Source organism: Lampris incognitus, chromosome 13 (assembly GCF_029633865.1).
Source record: "Lampris incognitus isolate fLamInc1 chromosome 13, fLamInc1.hap2, whole genome shotgun sequence".
Lineage (NCBI taxonomy): Eukaryota > Metazoa > Chordata > Actinopteri > Lampriformes > Lampridae > Lampris > Lampris incognitus.
Window position 1 is genome coordinate 19,484,426 of NC_079223.1, and position 25,961 is coordinate 19,510,386.

Consider the following 25,961-nt stretch of genomic DNA (forward strand, 5'->3'; position numbering starts at 1 on the left):
GCATCATCATGTGGACATTACTTTGTAGTTTGTACCTCTCTGAGAGAGAGAGACAGAGAGAGAAAGTAGGCGTGCACAAGCCTGTTTAATGTTTTTACCACTAAATGGATGAGCTCAATTAACTTTGAAAATCAGCAGCTGCTTAAACTGAACAAGAAGTTTGTAGACTAGGTTACAGGTGATTCAGGGTGTCACAAAACTAGCGGCCTTGATTTGCAGTATAACAGCTGTTGCTGTTGGTGTTGACATGTATGTTGTTGTAATTACACTTACATTTGTGTAGGTATTCTTTGTTGTTATCGCACTTACACACACATGCCCTCTATAGCGCTCTTGCAGCTGTGGAGATGGCATTACCACATTCTCATTCTTTGACGGTTAACAAACACACACACACACACACACACACAAGCATGTCTCCTCTGGAATATTGCTGCTCCTTTACGTCAGTTTGACTTTGTAGCAACACTTATGAGCGTCATCATGTGGGCATTACTTTGTACTTTTTACCTGTGTGTGTGTGAGAGAGAGAGAGGGTGAGAGGGAGAGAGAGGGAGAGTGTGTGCATGTGAGAGAGAGCGTGAGAGAGAGAAAACGTGAGAGTAAGCATGTTTAATGTTGTACCACTAAATGGATGAGCTCAACTAACTTGAAGATGCTACTTAAACTGAACAAGAAGTTCAGTTGTTGTGAAGTTATTGTTATTGCGCTTACATTTGTTACACTTGTTCTTTAATTTAAAACAAAATAGTTATGGATTTCTGACCCCTTGTCCTATTTTTACTACCCTCACACCCCACACAAAGAAAGTAACTAAGTAACTTTTACTTAAAGTACATTTCAAATGAACTACTTTTTACTTTTACTTGAGTACATTTTCAGATGAGTACTTTTACTTCTACTTGAGTAATATTTCATCAAAGTATTGGTACTTTTACTTGAGTACAATATTTTTGTACTTTTTCCACCTCTGCTTTCAATTTATTTTCCAGGGTCAACACACACACCATCCAGAGCAGCATAGCCTCTGTAGACTTCCTACCCACGCACAACAAACACAGAAACTGGACGAGAGTTGAAATACAGTAGTGTGCCTCATTGACCAGATGACGACCGCACGCTGCTTCTACCTGCTTCCAAAACCGAGGCACGAACCACAACCTGCCCATTACAACTGGTTCACTCCCAACTGTGCCAGGAGTTTATTCTGTGTGGATTTGTACCTTACAATCTGATCATGTGTTGATAGACACTGATTTAATCGATGTCAGTAAAACGATAGCTTACACGATGTGGTGTGATGTGGAGATGGAGAGGAGCCTGTCATCCCAGGAAGCGAGGGAAGGGCCTTTGTGCAGCTTGTTGCCCATAGGATCCAGCAGTGTAAACGGTCCTTATCAATCAAACAGCTCACTGCAAATCATGATCCGCTCCATTTAACTTCTTCCACAGATACATGTGTTGATGGTATGCATGGGCATACACACGGTGTTACACATGGACATACACACAGTGTTACACATGGACATACACACGGTGTTACACATGGACATACACACAGTGTTACACATGGACATACACACTCGGCCCTTGTTGTATGTTTGGTGCACGTAAACGCTGTATTTCATTTGCTGGCTTGTTATTGACCTCGTGGATGTGAAATGACGTCCAGGGACCACCCTGGGGGCGTGTGTGTGTGTGTGTGTGTGTGTGTGTGTGTGTGTGAAAGAGAGAAAGCGAAAGAGAGTGGAGGCTATTAGATATAGTGTTGACTTGAACAGTACCAGCGGGAACATGCATGCCCACATCCGGCCATCTCCTTCCTCTATTTTGCAACACGTACTTTCTGCCTCTCCTGTATTTTGTCCTTTTGCCCCCGCCCCTTCTACCCACCCACACCATTCTCTCTTTGTCACCCTCCATGTTTTCTCCTTTACCTCCCTTTCCGTCTCCCTCTCCTCTCCCAACAACTCCTCCATCTGTTGCAGTGCGTTCACGTGGAGTCTGAGCTCCAATCCAACCACAGCACGGCACGGCACGGCACGGCACGGCACGGCACGGTGAGCAGCTTGGGGGAGACTGCCCATACAGAACGCGCCTCGGCAAATGCTGAACATGCACGTTCACACGCAAACACTGTCCACCACACACAGTAAAGCCACGTCTCTGGGATCTGAGCGCAAAACACAAGGGCCAGGCGGTAAATAGATGAGAGGAGAAAGGTGGAGTAGTGGAAAGAAGGAAGGTGTGTGTGTGTGTGAGAGAGAGAGACAGAGAGAGAGAGCGTAAAACAGGCGTAACAGATAGGAGAGAAGAAGAAAGAGGGCAGAGGGGTGGGTGACGGCGGGGGAAGAGGAGAGGGGGAGCGGAGGTGAGCTATAGCTCGGCCACAGCAGACCGGTGTATGTGTTCAGTGAGACACACCGCCGGGTGCCTCTCCTCCTCCCTCCTCGGCCCTGGCTCGCACACTGACATTTACACGGAGTGACTATCCCCGGAGGGGTTGTGTGTGTGTTGGGGGGTGGGGGCAGATGAGAGGAGAGAGGGATGGGAGTAGCAGGGAAAGGACAGAGAGAAAAAGATGGATGCATAGGTGGGTGGGTGGATGAAGGAAGGAAGGGAGGGAGAAGGGGAAGGCAGCCCTGCAGAATCATCCAGCCTCATCATCTTCTACTGTGCGAGATAAGCACAGTGAGCAAATGGAAAGGGGGAGTGAGACTGATAGGGAAGAACGATAAGGAAAGATGATGGTTGAAAGATGGTGGTGGGAATAATAGTGAACTTTTTCTTTTGCTGTTTTGTTTTTTTAAAACAGCGCTGATCCCTCAAAGCTGTGTTTGTGTCCAGCCGCACCTCTTCAAAACAGATCTGTATGTCAGTTGAGTTGTACAGTTTCCTTTCCGATCTTGATATGTGTGTTTTACACACAGCATGCTCACACACACAGCATGCTCACACACATAGCATGCTCACACACACAACATGCTCACACACACAACATGCTCACACACACAGCATGCTCAGCCGTTAGTCTGCATCATCATGCAGTCATCTGAGCAGCTGCCATGTCAAACTTTAGATATCAGTGTGAAGCCCTTTTGGTAACAAAGGCATCTTAGACAAAAGCAAAATCTGCCAAGTCATGTAGACTGGAAATGTGGATATTATTAGGCCTCGTGCACGCACACGCACATACACGGCGTCATCATGGCTGCTGCAGCTAGAAAAACGCTATATAAATGCAATTCATCCATCCATCATCACCATCGGCGGTCACTCGGGGTCGAGTGTGACTGTCCTCCATCTGGGTCCTTCTGGGTCCTCGGGTGGGTGTGGAGGCTGATCCTGCAGCTGCATAATGGGAGGACGCCTGCGCGTGACAGCTTTTACACGGAGTAGCTGATGTGCCCGTAGCCACCACACGGTCCTTGGCAGGAGGTGGCCAGAGTCCAGTGGCATGGTGAACCAAGACGATTGGGGACCACCCTCTGTTGCAGCCTTCATCCGCCTTCACTGCCGTTGTGACCTGGAGACATCTTCCACCAGCTCGGCCGTTGAGGTCTTTGTTGGATCGTGCTTCGTCTGGAACCTCCCCCTTGACCGATCCGCCTCGGGTGACCCTACCAGGAGCCAAGCTCCGGACGGCATAGCTTCTGGGGATCATTGGTACGCGCAAGCTTCTCCACCACGGCAAGGTGGCGATCCAGGAGAAGACACGCAGTCACTTGCACAAGCACACTCATCTTGATCCTGCACAGGAACATTTTTAGCAGTCGCCTGATGAAACGCAGTCTGGAACATTATTTGGGTTTTAAATTGTGAAAATTTAATCTGCTGAATTGCAAATATGCCAGCACCCCCCCCCATTTATTTCCCTTCATATGCTGATACTGTCCACTTGGAGAGAGAGAGAGGGGGGGGAGGGGAATCAGTACACTGGCGTTAAAATTTAATGAGCTGCATTTACTGGAAAATGCATCAATTACATATTACCCTCAGAAACCCAGTGGGGGTGAGAAACGTCAGACGTGGCTCCGTGCGTGTATTTATAGTAGGGTGCCGGCGGAATGTGAATGCCGTGGTGATTATGAGCTTATCACAAGTTTAATTCGCTTGCCTCCTCCCATAACCCCATTAAGTAATCCGACAATGTACACAAAACTTTCCACAAAGGACAGAACGCCCATTCCCTTGATGTAGCATGCACACCTCACCGCCCCACCTCCCATTAAATTACCGCTTTCTCCCCCAAACGTGTGCAAGCGTGTGAGCGCACACACACGCTTGCGTTCGTTTGTGTGTGGGTGTGTATTCTTTTCAGGCAGAAAGGAGTTGAAGGGGTTTCCCTGGCATTGTAAGTTTCGGGTCAAGTTTTCTGCAGCTATCGCTGCCCCTGCCTTTTCATCACCATGACGCGGGGGGGGGGTGTGAGGGGGGGTCCACGGGCGCAGCTGCAGAATCCGTGCCCGCTGAACACATAATTGCTTCGTTCGCCGCCTCCCTCTCAGACGTTGAGCGGTGCTCAGTGAAAAAGACTCAGTGAAATGCATAGTGACACGACGTCACTCTAATTCCGCAAGCAGCCCAATAATGCCGTCGGAACGTGACAGAGAGAGAGAGAATTCGATGCTTTGCAAATGCAGCCTAATGGCCAATGTGAAAATGTCCTAGTGTAATACGCCATATACGCTATATGAGTGTCCACTAGGACTCGGCTCCCGTGTGGTTTTGGCTCTCAAGCATCTAATGTTACACACTGGTTTGGGCGGCCTATCATGGGGTTGGGGGGACAAATGAATATTTCAGCTAATGAAATGCGGCCAGTGGGCGTCAATTTGGGAGGGCGAGCCGTTTTCTGTGGACCACTGATAACGTGGGCGTTGTGGTATATCAGGAGATAATTACACACACAAAGGACACACACCCACAGACACACGCATCGGCGGAGTCAGTTCATTTGGACTCTGGCCCAGACGCCGCATTAACAGCGGGTCGCTATGCTTGATTGTGTGTGTCAGTGACTGATGGGCGTTCCGGGTTATATTTCACTATCGCGGCGGGAACCCGCTTCATTACGTGCCGGGGCGCTTTGCACCTGCGCCCCGGCACGTGCGGCCATTTTTCTTCTTCTTCTCGCAACTAAATAAGGAGACGTGTGGGAACCTCGTAGAGATGACGTTTAACGTGGGATAAGAAAGAGCGGGTCTGCAGGGGGGGGCGGGGGGTTGGAGATAGAGATTTATGCTGGCCAGGGGACAATAAACCACCTATTCATGCGCATTACAACCCCGCAGCGGCATGACACATGCAGGACGCGCACTTGTGGCTCCAACTATAGAGAAGCGCCGCGCAGCGATCACATAAGAAACGCGTCCTACAGACGCTTATTAATTGTGTGTGTGTGTGTGTGTGTGGAGGGGGGGTCTATACGTGGCTATGCGTAAATTGTTGTGTTGTGATTTGGGGTTTGCGCCGTACGAGTCCGTGACGATTGGCTGACACGCCTGCAGCCGCACCGCCCCTCGGAGACGAGAGGAGAGCTGGAAAGATCAGGCTGGGAAACCAAGCGGTCAATCTTTCCTCCCCTTTCCCCGCCGACTGCTGAAGGAGGCGGCGCAGTCCTGCTGCAGAAGAAAGAAAGAAAGAAAGAAAGAAAGAAAGAAAGAAAGAAAGAAAAAGAAAGAGAGAAAGAAAGAAAAACACAAAACAAAAGCGAGTGAGATTCGAGTAGCATCCAGGCTCTTTTCGTGGAGATGGAGGTTCCCGGCTTGGCGCACAACATCACCAGTCCTCTGAGTCCGTGCGAGGGGATGATCAAAAACCTGAGCTTGGACGCCATCCAGTTATGCGAGCGAGAAGGTAAGGACAGGTTGATAGTGACTCCCTGGTTTGTCACCGAGGCGCAGAAACGTCTTCCACACATTTGCCAAGCGCATTTTCTGCGTGTATACCGAGGGGCTGTTGCTCAAGCCAGATCCAGATCCAGGTCCATCCTCCGGTCGTTCGCCGTGGCGCACTGAATTCGCCCTTATTGCGTGCTGAGAGGCAATAGGGGCCGGTTGCTCCACCGGTTTTTGGTTGGAGGCATGGCTGCATGGATGGATGGATGGATGGATGGATGAGTAGTACGCGTGTGCATGCAGGGAATAGCTGAGGGTCTTGACAAACAAGAGATTTTTTGGTCATTCAAGATGCCTTCTCTACCACGTAAACTGCCAGGTTTAAGGATCAAAATGTAAAGACCTGCAAGCATGAAATAAGCATGCCGAGGCATCCATCGATGGTTAAAAAAAGAAAAGAAAGAAAAATCTATAGCCTATTTCAGCACCAAGGACCCTGGACAGAGGCCGAGAGCCTCTGGCTGCAAGCTCTGCCTTTTCTCTTTTCTCTTAGGGATGGATTTCTATTAGCCTGATAAATCAGGGTGCAGGGGCAGGACAGCCTGTGCATGTGTCAACACACCTCATATTACAATCTGAATTTTAATCAACACTGTTAATCACCCTGTCTTACTATAGCTCTGCTTACAGTACAGTTAATTTAAAAAAAAATCATTCCAGACTATGAGAGAGAGAGAGAGAAATACTAAGATTAGATTTACAAAATACAGGGAAGCCAACCAAAGCCTCCCCCAAAGTGAGAACTTTGTCAGGATATCCTCAAACTAACAGGCTATAGGTTAAAATACGGTGGGGATTTGATAGATAGATACATGGAATGGAGGCTATCTATCTGTGGTCTGTAATGTAAAATTGGTTATATGGTCAGTTTTTTGATGAGCAGGCTTGGCCCAGGAATGAATGTGATGGTGGAGGGGGGAAAAAATAGCAAGTCATCACCAGAAGGGGATGAATGAGGAGTGTGAACGTGGCTCAGCCTTAGAAACGCGTGTGTAGACCCCTCCACGCCCATCTTCATTCAACACCGGGGAAAAGGTCTGATTTGTGCGCAGGTGGACAGACGTACAAGTGGAAGGTATATTCTCAAACTGGGCCACATGTGTCTTTGGGTTAGCGCATCGAGCTAGCTCGTCTATACACCCAGTCGTTCACAGTCAATTGTGTGTCTTCATGTCGCCACAAAAGGTTTTCTGGCAGCTCACCACAGTGCAGCCGCTGAACGGCAGTGGCTCATTTTCTCATTTGCTGAGGCTTTAACTCCTAATGTAATGTAGGAAGACACAGCTTATATCCTCTACAGAGCCTTGCCGGCTTGATTTTAAGGCAATCATTTTAATAACGGTATAGGCTGGGGCTCTACTCTTCTAATGGACTCTAGTTAACAGTGCCAGCTCTGTGCTGAGAAGGGCAAGTCTGTTTCCACAGGCCTGCCCTTTGCAGCACAACCACTACTCTGTGTCAGCCAGCCTATCAGAAGTAAATAGTGGCCCTCTGTCCTTGAGACACCCCCCATACACATACTGTTTATGGAGCAACAGGATCACAACGTCGGCATTTACCACAGATTCTGCTTAACTTTACACTGGGGTAACAATGAGGTTGGAGGCAGGATGCTAGGTTTCCAGCTTGTTATTGCCAATGGGGTTGTGCGTTCTAGGTGTCACTGCTGCAATGTGCTTGGAAATATTGTAATAATCCCCCCATCCATGCAAATATGGTCACTGATGGTGCAATTAAAATATCATTCATGAGGATAGACGTATGACAAAAGGGCTCATCACCCTGGATGATAACATTGGGCAATGTGACTTCATTATTTAGTGTAATTGATAGTGTAGGATACAGACCCCTTGATTTGAAGTTCACAGTTTACGTGTAACGTTTGGATAATGGATGGAGGGATGGATGGTGATCTCCCATATCATGCTGTGGCAGACTGAAGCGGTCGGCTGGTTGCTTTGAGCCACAAGCCTGTCACTTTAAAAGTCCTCCAAAGATATTGCAAGAGTCACATTGGGTGGAGGTTCTCCCACCATGCCCCTTAGTGTGCTGAAGACTGCGCGGCCTTTCCCTGGCATTCGTGGAAATGAGACGTTTTGTATCCCAGTCAAGTACTGTGCTTCTCCGAGTATTCATCTCAGCTTGACTGAGCTTTCTAAATATATCTTGCAGATCCATAAATATTTAATTGTGAGAACGAGAAGCTTATGCTCCTTTGCTGACCCAGCAAATAAAAAGCCACCTTTCTTACGTGGGCTGCTGACTGCACCTTCTTTTGGAAAGGGTGCAAACAGCAACGGCTGTATTTCAATGATCCAGAGAAGAAAAGCTAGGGTGTCTGTTCTGTGTAGTCTGCGTTACTGGGAGTGTCGTGTTTTTCATTATGATTTATGTACTAGAATAGAGACATGACAAAGTAGGGAATGGGGAGTGTTATCCTGAGTGATGAGCGGTGTCTTTGTGTTCGAATATAGCTCATTTGTCTCAAACCGCTTCATACTACCTGTGAGTGATGTCTGAGGACACTGTGACGAAGTTGCTTTTATATGGCACAAGGGAACACAAATTTGTCATCGGCCTGCGACCACCATCTTGATTTCATATCAAGATCCCTCCGAGATGAAATGTGCACTTTCAGGGGCTAATGAAATACGCAGTCCATGCATGAAAAGGACTTGGTGCTGTTTGCCACTGACCTAATTAAGGGTAATTAAGTTGCAGTGATGGATGGCTCTCATGAATGCAATCGAGTACCGCATCTTTTATCTTAGACACATTTCATGACCTCTTCCCGCCCCCCTGCCCTACTGTTCCAGCTGTGATACATGAGAGAGAGAGAGAGAGAGAGAGAGAGAGAGAGAGAGAGAGAGAGAGAGAGAGAGAGAACTCATAATATGCTGCATGTAAATAAGTCAAGTGTGTTAATGATGTGTGTTCCTCTGATAACTGTAGTCCATGTCATGTCAATGTGACGTGCCATGCATCTTGGAGTGCTTAATTTGTTTATTTATTGCTCTATTCTTTTGACTTATATGGATTTTTGCCCTTCACCTGGTCCTCGTGTGAGTCTGCATGCAGGGCCACATGAGGGTGGCAGTGTGCATCTCTTGCCCATGTACTGATCTGTCTGTTGTCTCTGACATGGTGAGTAAATAAAGTTGTCTGAATCTGAATGTCATGTCATGTCATGTCATGTCATGTCATGTCATGTCATGTCATGTCGTCATTAACTTGGCTGCAACTTATCCAACTGGTACAACAGCAGCAAGCCAACCTTTTGGCAGCTCTTCTGAGTAAAGAGCGCTGCCCATATTTTATGTGGGCAGTTGCTCCATGACTGCACTGGCAGCACATAAAATAATACTGCTGTCCATCTGAACATCATTTTGGAGCAGTCGGACCCTTTTCCCACAGTGAGACAGCGTAAAGTGTGTACAAAGCAGCTAAAGTTCAAGTCCTTCATAAATGGAGTTGATTGTAGTGCAACACTTTGGCTCTGGATGTCTGTCTGGGCCCGCTTTATGTTTTGGCCTCTCCGGCCCTTTTATAGTTTTCAGGAGGATACTGTTATTCCGTGCTGAATTTCAGCTCTCTTTGTTTTCAGCAGATGTGTTTCCTGTGCTGTCTCGCATCCAGAATTTTACCCCAAAGAGTACTGTTGAAGGACTTTGCATTGTAATTCAATATTGATAAGCGACAAGGGATTTAACCTGTCATGAGGCACATTGTTCATTTGCAAGATCGATCGGTAAACTCAGAAACGAGCCAAGTTACTATTATTTTGGCCAGTCATTAAAATCCTTGTCCTTTGTCTTTTCTCCTGTATTTTTGTACGGCATACTTTTGGTCTTTGTTTTGTTCGGGAGCCTATTTATTTGATGGAAGAGGTGTGGTGCACGGACCATGTTACTGCAGTAAACAAGGCCTTTTTCTTCCTCTCTCTGAGAGAGAGAAGGATTCTTTCCCTTTGACAACATCTTTCACTCTTGGGAAGATGTCGCTCTTAGTTAAGCCTGTGCGTCGACAGAAACAAAGGAGTGTTTTCTCAGTGGCAGTTAGCCTTGATCCCGAGTGAGTGTCTGCAGTGTTATCCACTGATGTAGTCAGCCTAATCTTTAGACAGAAGGATGGATTTCGAAATGTAGGTGATTTGACTGTCTACACCGTGAGGCTTCCCATGCGCTAGAAGACCAGCGAGGTCAGATCTACAACCACCAGAACTCTCTTTAAATCACGCAACCTGCAGGATTACTTTATTTTTCTGAAGGACTAGTCAAGGACTAGTCACACTTAGCCTTGTCTGACAAAGCCAACCTTTTTCAGGTGTAAAGGAAACAAACACTTGTCAGACACTTTTACTGAGGACGGAAGGCGAAGAGCATGCATTTACATCGTGCAGACAGCCACCATGGGAAGGAAATCACTGTTCTCAGGCTCTTGAGGAGCCCTAATAAGAAATCCAAAATATCAATGCAGGCATGACTTGAACAAATCCTATTGCAAGCAACCACAAGGTTGATCCTGTGTATGCATGTTAACAAAGCTGATATTGAGCCGACTGCATCCATCGCTTCCCCTCACTGCGGCATCGACTCACACAGAGGAGAAGAGCAATACTAACTCAGGTCCATTTGATTAGCTTTATCCAGCAGATTTCATCAGAAGCTTAAAGTTCACCTTCAGGCCTGGCTATCTATTTCAGCTGAATGCTTATTCAGTGATGGAGATGTTGTTTTGCTGTGCTGGGCATGTCATTCTGACTTGGGCAGGTGTCTGTCCGATAGTGGTGGGTGGTTTAGTTCCTTTTGTAGAATCAGTGGATTTGAGTCAGGATGCCCCAGTCTACCAAACTTTTGAGCCTTTCTGGTATTTTGAGTGTTTGTAGTTTCCAATACATCTGGTATGTGATTTCCTCAAGACATATGATGCACACCATGTATTTGACAGTCCAATAGAGAGCTCACATCCTTGATCAGTGTTACATGGGCCTACTGGATATTCATCGATAGCTTACTGTGCTGTAATTAACCATCCATCCATCTATCCATTATCCAAGCCGCTTATCCCAATTGGGGTCGTGGGATGCTGGAGCCTCTCCCAGCAGTCATTGGGCGGCAGGCAGGGAGACTCCCCAGACAGGCTGCCAGTTCATCACAGGGCCCTCTATATGGGCATCTCTTGCCCAAGTACTGATCTGTCTATTGTCTCTGACATACTGCTGATTGCCACTTGTCTGTGAGCTTGTGTATGGTCTGGGGTCTGTGTAGATTGTGGAAGATGGTCATCATCGGATATGATGGACAACCAGCGTGTGTGTGTGTGTGTGTGTGTGTGTGTGTGTGTGTGTGTGTGTGTGTGTGTGTGTGTGTGTGTGTGTGTGTGTGTGTGTGTATTTTATATTTTTTGCTATTCTTATATATTCTGCTCTGATTGTTGTACTTTTAATTATATATTTTGCTATTTTTATATATTACGCTCTGATTTTTGTTAATTTTAATTTCACAGTTTTTATGGTGCTTTTATTTATTTTACTAACTCAGATTCCAATTCAGACAACTTTATTTATCCCGTAATTAACCTTTTAATTTTTATAATTTCATTAAACATGACTTTTTGGCCATTTGGTAAACTAATTTAGTCAAAGTGTTGGCAGTACTGAATGATTTGATAAAGTTTTACTTATAGGACGTCTGGGTAGCGTAGCGGCCTATTCCATAGACGGGGATCGCCGGTTCGAATCCCCGCGTTACCTCCGGCATGGTCGGGCGTCCCTACAGACACAATTGCCTGTGTCTGCGGGTGGGAAGCCAGATGTGGGTATGTGTCCTGGTCGCTGCACTAGCGCCTCCTCTGGTCAGTCGGGGTGCCTGTTCGGGGGGGAGGAGGAACTGGGGGGAATAGCTTGATGCTCCAACGTGCCATCTCCCCCTGGCGAAACTCTTCACTGTCAGGTGAAAAGAAGTGGCTGGTGACTCCACATAAGTCGGAGGGGGCATGTGGTAGGTAGTCTGCAGCCCTCCCCGGATCGGCAGAGGGGGTGGAGCAGAGATTGGGACGGCTCGGAGGAATGGGGTAATTGGCCGGATACAATTGGAAGAAAAGGAGGGAACATTCCAGAAATGGAAAAAAAAACCTCTTACTTATTTTTGTCGCATTATTATCTTTTTTTTCATACTCTGTCATTTGGGAACAAGTAAAATGTGCTTTTCTAGACAATATTCTAAGACCGGTTTTCTGTAAATTATAACATCAACTATTGAATGTGAGCATTCAAATCTGATAAAGAAATGCGATAGTATTCTCACCGTTTGCCAAAAATGTGCTGTTTCCTGAATTGGCTGTTTGGTTTGTGTCTTGTACTTTATAGTACTTATATTATTAATGAATGGACCAGAGACCGAGGCATAACGTTGACCTTTTACTAGGCATATCGTCAAGTCTCAACACTCGCGCATGCGCACTCATTACATATCAAAACCTGCTCACTGCAGTTTGTTCATTTCATTTTGCGTCATATCAGTTCGACGTTTGAATCTGATTCTGTGTGCGGACATGACATGTCGGCGTTTGATTCGAAACCGTTGAAGAATCGCCGGATGCAAGAGTATCATGAGTCTGATCCAGTTGGTACTGGTTCATAAGCATCATTCAGTACCTGACACACTCGAGAGGTGACCTTGTCATACTCAACAGTACAGTACTACCTGCCATTTCAGACCGGAACTCGATCCAGCTCGATCCAGATCTGTTCGTCCGGTTTTCCCACCTCTGGTGTCCAGTAAGAAGCGGTAAACGCCTGTTCTCGCGACAAACCATGTGCTCGGACTTCACACTTACGACGACTGTGATGGTTTAGCCAACATAGACGGTTCATCTGATTGAAGCGGTTACGTCATTTTTGACACGGAGGTAAACGGGAGAAAATTGCAACTCACATCTTCCAATTTATTAGCCTTGAAGAAGGGATCTGTGCTCATGGCTGTTTCTCTGCTTTTAACTATGTTCTCTTGATTTTCACATGCTAATGATGGGCGCGAAGGGTCCATTAAAGTCTTCCAACGTGTCCTTGTTAGTTAGTACATGCTGTAAGATCTGAAACCGGGGAATTTGTTTTGGAACAGGTTTTTTTTACACCCTTTTTAAAGCATTTGATCTCAAACTAACCTGTAGCAACACTTTTCTTTTTTTGGATTTTTCCCCCCTTTTTCTCCCCAATTGTATCCGGCCAATTACCCCACTCTTTTGAGCCGCTGCTCCACCCCCTCTGCCGAGGGCTGCAGACTACCACATGCCTCCTCCGATACATGTGGAGTCGCCAGCCGCTTCTTTTCACCTGACAGTGAGGAGTTTCGCCAGGGGAAGATCACGATATTCCCCCCAGTTCCCCCTCTCCCCGAACGGGCGCCCCAACCGACCAGAGGAGGCGCTAGCGTAGCGACCAGGACACACCCACATTCGGCTTCCCACCCGCAGACACGGCCAATTGTTTCTGCAGGGACGCCCGACCAAGCCGGAGGTAAGGCGGGGATTCGAACCGGCGACCCACCTGTAGCAACACTTGACCTGAGCGGTGCTGTGGTAGACTTATTCGTCTTGTTATCAAACTTTGCTGCTTTAGCAAGACTTTTATCTTCTCTTCGGCTTTCTCTCTTCCATTTAGTCCTCTGCTACAGCGTGATGGTCTCAATGAATCAGTGCATCACGTGCTTAGCATTCAGCATTGCATATAACACAACATATAGCATTTAAGATCGCTTTTGCTAACCACATATTTTGAAGAGGGACTCTTGTGAGCAGTGAGGCTAAGTCACAGAAAGCTGAATCAGTTCATCTTGATGCAGCATTTATGTTAAACAGTTACGATAAATGTTGTGTCCAGATGAGCCAGTTCAACTTTCTGTGATTTTCTTACCTGGATTATTTAGCATGAATATGAAGACAATGAGGCTAAAATTTATTTAATGATGAAAATTGAGGGTAGCCCAAAACCTCGCTTATATCTATCTTGAGTGAAAGATGGGTTTCTCCTGAGAGGGAGCAAAAGCTTCTTTTTTAAAATCTTCAGTAAAACTGTATGGTTGGGTGGAGAGTTTTGGGTTTACATACCATATTTATTTTCTCGAGGGGTTTCTCTCAAATAGGCAGTTCTTCTCTCCAATTACATCAGCATGGGAAAGCCTGTTATGTAGGCAAAACTTGACAGCATTAGCAAGGCTTTAGTGTGTTGGTGTAATGCCTCCATTTGCAGGTTAATTAGGGGCGCATTAGCGTAAACAGATGAGGAGCTAAATCTGCAATCTGGCTAGAGTTGCCAAGTCACGTGGTCCCAATGGAGCGCTATCTGTGAGGAGATCATTTTTGGGTTGTGTCTCACTCCGCTGTTAATGCAACTGCTAACAATAGAGTGCTATAAGAGTTAAAGAAAAGAAGGCACTGTGTATATGGCCAACCACATCATCCTTCATTTCAGAGTTTAAAAAAGACTCTTTCATCAAATTGATTTTGCTTTTTCATTTGTTCTGCTGTGTTGAGATTCTCTTTTTTTAATTCACTGTTGATCTATTGTCTTGATAAACTGGTTTATAACTACCACACATCTTAATAAAAACCTCCATAACAGTGGGGTGAATATGTGCAAAGAGAGGATTGACAGATTCCCCTTGAGATAAACTCGCCTTTATTGCCCTTCAAGGTCTGCATCACTCAGCCACTGTCACAGAGCTCATCATGACTAGGCCTTTTCTGAAAAATGAGCAAAAGAGACCATGCCAATAAGACACTTCCTCGGGCCACATTCAGTGGCATTCAAAATAGATCTCCATTTCCTGACTTAGATTTCAGAGATTGTCAGCAAGCCTTGTGCCATTTCTTTGGATGTGCTTAAGGTCAGTGGCTGTAGGTCCCCGTTGGGATGCAACAGCTGCTAACATCCCAGCCTGGTCCTGAGCTGTCCATTCTCTGACACAAGTCTGCTCCATCATATCCTTTTTTTGGCCTCCTTGGTCTGAACCAAGCTTATCAGCTCAGAGAAGTATAAGTATGGTGAGACAATCTTAATGTGTTGGCGAGATGTTTTCACTGATTTGAAGCAGAGTGACGTAGGAGGGCCAATATACATACAGAGAGAAGTGAGGGCCGTTGATCCGAGCAAGGCCAAGGGAGAAGCTGTTGTGACTGGCCTGTTTGCATCTTCCATACATTCTTCCAAGGAATCCCTCACCCCCAGCACCCAAAGTCCAGCCTAAGTCCTGGCTACCCTGATAGTAAATATCTGAGTAAGCTACATTAACTGAGAATGCTTCATTAAGACAGGTACTCGTGTGCCCTTCTTTAAGTGTTACTCCTTAGGATAGGCCATTTAATCCTCAACTCAGTGGGTAATGGGGGCCATTTTGTTCTGAGTACTGTACATTAATGCAGCAGCTTGGCCATAATGGTTCCTTCTTTTAGGTAAAGATTAGTATAGCCTTACTGCTAACCAGCTTACTGGTAATTAGGGCAAAAGTAGGTGGGGGTCTCGTTTGGCTCACCCAGGTCTGCTTTGAAGACAAAACACTTGTTTATCCCCATGGTTGGGTTTTTAACTCTGTTGGGGAATGGGATGGGCGCTGTAATGCTCAGCTGATTGAATGTTGTTGAGATAAGCAAGAAAAGAATACATACATCATGTAATTAGTCTTTTATCTCCCCTTTTTGTCTGCTGATGAGTAGAGATGTGTGTTCAGTGCCCCATCGCTTATGCCATTGTTTACATTACAGAGAGTGCAGTGATGGTTGTGTGGAATTCCACATTCTCTTATCTTCCTTATTCTCGTAGTCGGACCCGGGAGCGCGCACAGAAAGTACATTGTTGCCCTGCCAAGTTGGTGCATTTTAGACTTGCATGACATGTACATTCATTTGATTCTACAAAGCCCTTATTCATTCCCTTGTTTTGGTGTTCTCCTTCATGCCTTGTTGTGTACTATGTAACGTAGGCCTACGCTATATGTTGTGACCACAACTTCACCATGACTGCATACATTTCACAGAAATATGTGGGTTTAAACATATTGGGCGAGGTGGTCCTTGAAAGGACAGGTGAAAATAAAAGTATTCAGGACCAACATACTGAAATGAATATAGCTCAAGCTCTCTCACATTCATCAGCATTTGAAATGTCTTCTGGCCCTCGGTAATGCAAGCTATAGCTTACATTACCTACAATATGGAAGCTTCAGATTTCTGCTGATAAATAGATGTATCCCGTGGTAAGAGGAGCTACACTCAGTCATGTATGCAATATTTAACACCGGCATATACGCTTTCAGTTTGATGATCTTGGGAAGGCGGGGAGTGGATTCTGGGAGCCTGTATAGTACACCAATGGAGACAGTTCTTTCTGTGCACGTGTGTGTGTGTCTGTGTGTGTGTCTGTGTGTGCATGTGTGCATACTATATATTTTACATAGGCATATGTTTTGCCTACTGTGAGTACTCTTTGGCATAATGAATTAGAAGCTGCTAGGTTGACCAAGTGCTATGGTATTATGCAAAGATAGAAAGGAGAGATAAAGAAAAATATTTCGGGATTTGAATAAAACTAAGTATGGGGCATCCGGGTGTCGTGCCTATCAACACGGGGATCGGCGGTTCAAATCCTCGTGTTACCTCCAGCTTGGTCAGGCGTCCCTACAGACAATTTGCCATGTCTGCAGATGGTAAGTCGGATGTGGGTATGTGTCCTGGTCGCTGCACTAGCGCCTCCTCTGGTCAGTTGGGACGCCTGTTCGGGGGGGGGGGACTGGGGGGAATAGCATGATCCTCCCACACGCTACGTCCCCCTGGTGAAACTCTTCACTGTCACATGAAAAGAAGAAGGCACGTGGTAGTCTGCGGCCTTCTCCGGATCGGCAGAGCAATGACTGGGATGCCTCGGAGGAGTGGGGTAATTGGCCAAGCACAGTTAGGGAGAAAAAATCGAAAGAAAAAAAACAACGAAGTATGGAAAGCTGAATTACAATGAGCTACTTACTGTACTCCGTATAGGATTTACTGTGTATTACAAGCTTCTGTGATTAAAAGTACTGCTTTGCAATCTGGGAGCTTCTGGTCCATCCACTAGAGCTATCAGGACACGAAATTCATAAGTGGCTTTATAGTATCAGCAATCCCTTTATCAGTCTCTATGGCATTAGCGTGGGTCAGTGTGTTTCAGCAGCATTCTCTTGTATGTGCAACATTATACATTAAATGGGTCCGTTTTGCATTTAATTAAACCATTGTATCCCGGTTGTAACTCCGCTCTTCATTCTCTGCAATCCCACCAGGAAACAAGTCCCAGGACAGTGGCATCTCGGCGATGGAGGACCTCCCTGTTCCCCAGAACATCAAGATCAGCAGCATAACCTGTGACTCATTCAAGATCTGCTGGGACATGGAGCCGCGCGCCAAGGAGCGCATCACGCACTACTTCATCGACCTGAACAAAAAGGAGAACAAGAACTCCAACAAGTTCAAACACAAGGTAACATTACGCCTTACACACATGACAGCATCCTAAGTTTAAGATTTGTTTGTTTGTTTATTTATTTATTTTTGGAAATGAGAGTGCGTAGTCTAAGTCTTCAAGGAATAGTTTGGAATGTTTAAAGTCTATCCCTATTTTATGTTCTCTGCTCATGTAGTACATAGGTAGGCCTCATTTTCCCAATCATCCGTCTTTTTCTTTGTACTGGGCACACACATCCAGCTCGCCATCTACAGCTCAGTGCAAATAGCCTCTTGACCCTCACTGCACACAAAAAAGGATGATTCACCTAAATATATCTTGTCTTATCTGTACCATTAGCTTCCGCAATGTTTTCACAATGAGATGACCGACGCAAAACCACGATCACCACAGGAGGCCTGTTGGCTGAGAGTGGAGAGAGGCTGAGTTCATTGTAAAGGTTTGCAGGGCAAAGCAGTATCAACGAAGGAACAAGGGATTTGAAGACACTTTGTAAACCATGAATTCACAGTAAGGCCAAGGGGTCAAGAGGATTCTGTTAACATAGCTTGTGTCCCCCCCCCCCAATTGTATCCGGCCAATTACCCCACTCTTCCGAGCCGTCCCGATCTCTGCTCCACCCCCTCTGCCAATCTGGGGAGGGCTGCAGACCACCACATGCCTCCTACGATACGTGTGGAGTCACCAGCTGCTTCTTTTTACCTGACAGTGAGGAGTTTTGCTAGGGGGACTTAGTGCGTGGAAGGATCACACTATTCCCCCCCCCCCGTTCCCCCTCCCCCCTGAACAGGTGCCCCGACCGACCAGCGGAGGCGCTATTGCAGCGACCAGGACACATACCCACATCTGGCTTCCCACCCGCAAACACGGTCAATTGTTGTCTGTAGAGACGCCCGACCAAGCTGGAGGTAACACAGGGATTCGAATTGGCGATTTCTGTGTTGGTAGGCAATGGAATAGACCACTGGACGCCCAGCTTGTGTGTCATATTGATGACTGAAAAGCCACATAAGGGAAACAATGTGGATTGCACCAACAAGCCTAAGGCATTATGTTTTCCTTGAAAAATGAAAGGGAAACTGATTTGAACAAAGAAACCAATGCCCCCCATGTCATTATCTTCTAACCTTCAAAAAACAGCAGACACACCCGAGATAACCTTTTCATTCACTTGGACCCCCCCCCCCCCCCCAAAAGCATTAATTTCAAAGTGGCCATGTTGAAAGGTTTCAGTTAGTCATTGCCATTAACAGGGTCATACTGCACACTCAGCCCCCCCCCCCCCGCCAGAGAAATAACTGAACTGGCAGTTGAAAACAACAGCTTTTTCAGCATATAGGCTAATGAGTTAGTTTGGTTAGCTTGCAGGCCTGTTTCATCAGCCTCCTGCCCCCCAACTCCGTGTAGCCTTAAAGCAAGCCTGATAAGAGAATGCTACCCTCTCCACTCTGTGTGCAGGAAGACCCTCTGCTGGTATTTTTATTGCTGTGCACAAGGACAATTTTGGTGAATTAATGTACCAGGCAGGAGCTCTTCAAATTCACGGGTCTAGTCAATGACCTGCTAAGACAAACCTACTGGGATTTACGCAGATGCTTCTAAATGCTACTCTGTCTACAGAATAGAGTGAGAGGAAGAGACGAGGCCAAGCCTTGCCAGGGGGTTGAATGCATAGATTGTTTTTGTGTTTATAATGATTGCACTCTGCTTGCTGTATGGGGTTTGTGTTCTGCTTTCTTGTGTGTGTGTGTGTGTGTGTGTGTGTGTGTGTGTGTCTGGGGGGGGGGGGCTGATTAAGCCAATACCCTTTGACTCCCTCTCTGTCTTTCTCTTTCTCTCACCCTTTTCCTTCTCCCTCCCCTCCTCCTTTTGGTTTCCTTCCTTCCTTCCTTCCTTCCCCCTCTTTCCAGGATGTGCCCACCAAGCTGGTGGCCAAGGCAGTGCCCCTGCCCATGACTGTGCGGGGCCACTGGTTCCTGAGCCCACGCACAGAGTACACCGTGGCCGTCCAGACTGCATCCAAGCAGACCGATGGGGATTACACCGTCTCGGAGTGGAGCGAAATAATCGAGTTCTGCACTGCGGGTGAGTACGAAGGAGGCTAGATGTATCGAAACTAACAAAGTTTGATAATAAAGTCCAAGGTTAAGTACTAATTAGCAAATAACAAAACAAACAGGCCAGGTTCGAAGGGGGAGCTAAAATGATCAGGTAGCCTGCCTTACAAAGTTGCCATGGGAGGGAGTTCATTTATACATATGCCTGTGGAAAACTAGTAAACATGAAAATAGAGATGAGACATGTTTCAGACCCATCTCTCAACATAACTTCACATGACCTGTCTAGTCACCCATTCTGGTACCCAGAACCTCCAAAGCATTACCTGGTTGTACGTTGGTTGACCCTTTGACCAGTTTTCCGCTAGAGGGGGTGGCTTTAAATACCCCCATTTTTAACAGGCAGGAGGAGGGCTCGATCTTCCAGGCTCCCTTCTGTTTTTGTTATTGACCATCTGGCCCTCCTTGTGTCAAGTCATCCAGTAATATGTAATAGGCCAGCCTGCAGGGTGCTCATATCGTTTTGATTTTAAAGAGGGACCACCTATCACAGCTGCCATGATGTGGTTGTTTGGCCCATCCGACCTTGCACCACCAGGCTTTAAGCACTTCTTTTACACCTACAGCTAAAAAAATAGGAAAAAGAAAAAAAAAGTTGCATCTACGTAATTTTCAGCTGCTTTAGTTGCCTTTATTTCAAGTCCAAAAAACTGAATCGAGCACATAAGAACACTAAAAATATCTGTTGTTTAAAAAAGTATCTATTGTACTCACCAAAGATTATTGCAGTGTATAAATGGGAAAGTTGTGAATTAAGTATGGAATTTGGGATTGATGGCTGATTTTCTGTACCAGGTGAAACAAAATTCTCAATTTGGTAATATCTGCATTTAGAGAGACTCTGCCATAGAGTCCAGGTATTCACATTATTGCCCTTGTGGGAGGACTAATAAAATCCTAATGATAAATGTCACCTGGTGGACAGTTTTTATCCACAGTGCATTTACCATACCATAAGAATGTACATTTGCAGAGTGGGTGACCCCAGTTGCAACACTCAACTGAACTAGAAAACCACCACAAGGAGGAGAGGGGTGGGTGGGTGGAGATGAGGAGGGGGGCTCTATGAAGGGCAAGATGGATGGGGCAGGAGCAAAGCATGGAGTGGGTCACTAAGAGGGGAGGGAGGGTGTATTTGTTGCAAAAGAAGGGGTAAGAGAGAGAGAGAGAGAGAGAGAGAGAGAGAGAGAGAGAGAGAGAGAGAGAGAGAGAGAGAGAGAGAGAGAGAGAGAGAGAGAGAGAGAGAGAGAGAGAGAGAAGAGAGAGAGAGAGAGAGAGAGAGAGAGAGAGAGAGAGAGAGAGAGAGAGAAGATGAGGTGATGGAAGAAAGAAGGATTAATAGGGGGAGGGGAGCTCTGCTGCATCGGGATGCAGAGGTCACCGAGTTCAACAGGGCTTGCTGGAGGCTGGGAGGGGGGAGAGGGGGAGTAGGGGATAATGCTACAGAGGCTGGGGAGGGAGAATTGATTGGAGAGAAAAGGAGGATGGAGGATGTTTTTGAATGTCATTAAATCCAGGACATGGGAATGCACCCGACCTGCAAGTTGATTAAGTTTGACTTTTCAGGGGCATCCGGGTAGCGTAGCGGTCTATTCCGTTGCCTACCAACACGGAGATTGCCTGATCGAATACCCATGTTACCTCCGGCTTGGTCGGGCGTCACTACAGACACAATTGGCCGTGTCTGCGGGTGGGAAGACAGATGTGGGTATGTGTCCTGATCGCTGCACTAGCGCCTCCTCTGGTCGGTCGGTGCGCCTGTTCAGGGGGGAGGGGGGAACTGGGGGGAATAGCGTCATCCTCCCACACGCTACGCCCCCCTGGTGAAACTCCTCACTGTCAGGTGAAAAGAAGCGGCTGGCGACTCCTCATGTATCGGAGGAGGCATGTGGTAGTCTGCAGCCCTCCCCAGTTCGGCAGAGGGGGTGGAGCAACGACCGGGAAGGCTCGGAAAAGATGAGGTAATTGGCCGGTTACAATTGGAAGAAAAAGGGGGAAAAATTAAAAAAAGTTGACTTTTCAAAAAGTTTGCTCAAAATTTTGCCCAATGTTCAGTAAGAGGGGAGGATATGGAGTGAAGTTGGTGAGGTGTGGGGGGAGAAATGGGAGGGATACCGAGTCCCAAACAGCAGAGCTCTACAGTCAGCAGTCAATGATGTCATTAATATTCCAACATGTCTCCTCATCTCTTATCACTACTGAAAGCATGGTTTCTTAAAAAACAAAAAATGTATTTGCAATCCAGTGACTATGTGATGAGGGAAGAACGAAAGCCTTTCTTGGAAAATGTTTTTATCACATTTTCTTGTACATCTGATCTTGTATCTAATGCACACGGTTGAACACAAAGGTGCACATGCACCTCCATATATTTTAATATGAACAGCCTTGCATATTACCAGTGAAAACTGTGCTTTGTGGTTCATTCTGTGTCCTATTACTGACTTAAGCATATGTGCTGTCTCGTTTTCCAGATTACTCATCAGTGCATCTTAATCAGCTGTTGGAGAAGGCAGAGGTCATTGCCGGTCGTATGCTGCAATTTTCCGTCTTCTACAGGAACCAGAACAAGGAGTACTTTGACCACGCCAGGTAGGCAGCCGGGGTAGTTGTTAATCCTGCCTTCAACGTGGGAGGATCCAAGCAGTCTGTCAACGTAATGCCATCAAGAGAAGCATGCTCGTGACATTAGCCAATTAACAGGTTGAAAACAAGAAGTTAAAAAAAAATCATGCCCTAGGGCAGCATTTGTCACCAGTTGTGTGATACTGATCCGAGGCCTACATCATGGCAGCACTGCATATGCTAGGACAGGGACATAATGGTGCGGCGTTATAATGCCATGAGTTCAAGTGGAAAAAAGTAGTGCTTATTTAAACTTCCATGATGGCAGTGCCACAGTAGTGTTATAGTGCTAACTATATTGCAATGAAATGTAAAATTGTTCACGTGGTCGTTGCACTTACTGCGTATTCTAAGTTGCTGTTCAGTATTGTCATATCGCTCTATAGATCATGGTTAAGATCGTGCAGCTATGTACTTGCCATTTGCAGACAACCCCCCTTGGACATCAAGGTTTATGGATGAATGCAACTCCTATTTAAAGACAGCTGTTTGTAGTCTTCCTCTGTAGTTTACAGAGGGATGTGTGGATATCCAGCTGCACTGTGCTGTTGCAGAAAGAACATGTCGATTAGCAAGTTTAGGATTAGCGCCATCAATCCACCCAAATGCATTGCAGTGACAACCAGCAGTACCAAAGACTAATCTGCCAGAGGGAATAATATAGTTCAAGACAGCTACCCCCAGTGTATCTTCATGCTTCTACTGCGGGATGAAGCCTAATCCATTGCACAATTTTCATTTTCTGCCACCATCAGAGGGCACTCGAGGAATATCCAAATTCATTTGCAGCTCATTTCAGAACAGCTTTTAATCTGAATGCAAAAGCAAAGCCTTGTATTTCTTTTTGTCTGCCAGCACATATGCTCCTGCAGCGAACTTGCTCCCCAGTGGTTTTCTCGCATTGAATTAAAGCCTGACAAACTGTCTCTAGACGGTGGCAGACATACACAACCTTTGCAGAAGTAAATAGATAAAAATGATGTCTCTCATGATGGTAGTGGAGAGAGAGAGAGAGAGAGAGAGAGAGAGAGAGAGAGAGAGAGAGAGAGAGAGAGAGAGAGAGAGAGAGAGAGAGAGAGAGAGAGAGAGAGAGGAGAAGAGAGAGAGAGAGAGAGAGAGAGAGAGAGAGAGAGAGAGAGAGAGAGAGAGAGAGAGAGAGAGAGAGGCATGTGTCTGGACTGGTCTATCTTTTAGCTGCTCACAAAGGCGACGTGCAGTGCTGCACCCTAACTTCTTTCTCCTTCCATTTTCTCCCCTCAGAGAAAATACATGTTGCTCACTATTTTTGCCCTCTTTTGTTGGAGGTACATCATGACATCATGAGTTTGACTTGAGGCTGTGGGCGTGAGGTCCGAGTGAAGCGTTGCAAACACAGCTTTGTCAAACAGCGTTACCTTGTGGACAAAATCAGGGGACGACATTCACACTTGATTGGGCTTCTCTGCTCTCATCACCTGGGCGGACGCTGAGTAATTCTATAATGACCGAGAACAAAGCGACAATTATGTCTGTAATGACGACTTTAAAGTATCAGTGGTGTAATTACGCTTCATTATTGGAGCTCTGGGTGTGCTGATTTCTTTCCTGTAAGGGGGGGGAGGGTATGCCACAGGAGCGTTCAACATTTTGATTGTTCATCTGTCAATCTGCAGAAATTTAGGGGAGAAGGAACCCTGTAAATGCCGTTTCTGTCTCACTGAGATTGTTCTATGATAACAAAGGACTGCATCTCTTCTCTTTCAGAGGAATTTTCCCTGATGTGAAGGACCGGGACTAATCTATGGTTCAGACGCTTAGATGTTGCTTACATGCAGCCTTTTTGTGGCACAAATGGATCAAATTAAAACATGAAATCTTTACTGAATGTATGTGTTTTTGAAAGAGTGTACTTACATTTCTTATTCGACTCTGTTATTGAGTTATCACTGAAGGAAAGGTCCACTTGGTCTCCTCTGCATCCTCTCAGTTCAAGGCACAGGGTCAGCTTGGGTGGTGGTTCTCAGTCAGGTCCTCAGGTAACTCCTGGTTTACTATTCTGTCGGTTTTCTTTTCTGCCAGATGGTTTATTATGTTGACTTGTTTTGTCAGTCCCAGCCTCTAATCAGGGAGGTTTTAGACCTGGAACAATGGGTGAATTGTAATGAGCCACCTGGTAGAATAGAAAACCAGCAGCACTGGTGGCGCTTGAGGACCTGAGTGAGAACCACTGAGTTAGTCCCTGCAAGCTTTGTCTCTCTCAGGGTCACTAATGGCATACGTGCATTGCTTTTGCTGGGGTTTTGAACCTTCTTGCCTCCCTGTTGAAAATGGTCATCCTGGGTATAGAATCCACTCTACAGTGCACTGCCGCGGCTGGTGTTTGATGGCCCCTCATCCCTCTTCTATCTCGCCTAACTAGGGAGGTGCAAGGGAACCGCATGCTGCCGTCAGTGAAGGACAACAGCGGGAGCCACGGCTCGCCCATCAGCGGCAAGCTAGAGGGCATCTTCTTCAGCTGCAACACAGAGTTCAACACGGGCAAGCCCCCCCAGGACTCGCCCTACGGCCGCCACCCGCTTCCAGGTGCAGGCAGACTCCCTCTTCAACCCTGACACCAGCCTGTACTTCGGGGACTTCTACTGCATGTACACGGCGTACCACTACGTCATCCTGGTGCTGGCGCCCCGAGGCTCGCCGGGTGACGAGTTTTGCAAGCAGCGGCTCCCGGCGCTCGACATTACCAACAACCGCTTCTTGACGTGCACGCGGGATGAGGACAGCGGGGACCTGGTGTTCCGCCACGCCCAGGACGTTATCCTGGAGGTGATTTACACGGAGCCCGTGGACCTGGCGCTGGGCACGGTGGCTGAGATCAGCGGGCACCAACTGATGAGCATGTCGACGGTAAATGCAAAGAAGGACCCCAGCTGCAAGACCTGCAACATCAGTGTGGGACGTTAGGGCGGGAGATCAGAATGGAGGAGCAGGGAGGGAAGGGACTAGAGGAAGGGACTGACCTCAACACGCACACACACACACACACACACACACACACACACACACACACACACACACACACACACACACACACACACACACACACACAGAACTCACGATATGCACATGCCTTCAGATGAAGAATACAAATAGGCATGCATGCAGACACCATGTCAGTAGAGTCCCAAACATGCGCACTGACAAAAATGCATATCTATGTCTCACCTCTTTAACCTTATAAGAGACCATCATTCTTGAAGAAGCTGGGAGAAGCGAGAGCGAGATACTCCTTACAACCTATTCATTAAATAACTACACATAAGCAAGGCAGCATCATCCAACATTCCTAATAGTGGACCCCGACATCCTCCATCCGGTTATCCATGTGTTCTCTGGAAGCCAGCGCTGGCTTACTGGCTAAACCCTTTAACTGTACTACCCAAACATCGGGTCCCCTCCCTCTCACTGCATGAGCTCACCGCTTCAAGCAATTTCCTCCTCCTTTTTTTTCCCCTTTTTTAAATTTTTCATCTCTTGTTTTTACTCAGTGACTTTTGACCTGTTCAAGCTGGTATTCTGGTGGTTACTTGCTGTCCATATAGCCACTTGCTTGTGTTACTGTTTCCAGAAAAAAAAATTACTGTCTTGCCTCTCTGGGAAAAAAAGTTGCGTTGTGATTTCAGAGAGCAGACCATTGTGCGTTTCTTTGTATTGTACCTCCTACTAGTGGAACAGACTGGTACTAGAACTTCTTGGGGCTGCAATATCGAGTCATCTTTCCTTAAGCCAAAGGTATTAGAAATAAAAAACACACACGAACGGACATAACGGACCACTGTGGATTCACATTAC

General features: G+C 46.5%; 1 protein-coding gene across 1 annotated transcript; it reads left to right on the plus strand.

The window, feature by feature from the left end:
- Positions 1-5,489: 5,489 nt before the first annotated feature.
- On the plus strand, positions 5,490-25,073 carry LOC130123073 (phytanoyl-CoA hydroxylase-interacting protein-like). Its single transcript, XM_056292194.1, is given in 6 exon segments — positions 5,490-5,859; positions 17,210-17,406; positions 19,302-19,476; positions 21,983-22,100; positions 24,532-24,682; positions 24,684-25,073. Coding segments are annotated over 6 exon segments (1,137 nt in total). The 5' UTR covers positions 5,490-5,753.
- Positions 25,074-25,961: the final 888 nt, after the last annotated feature.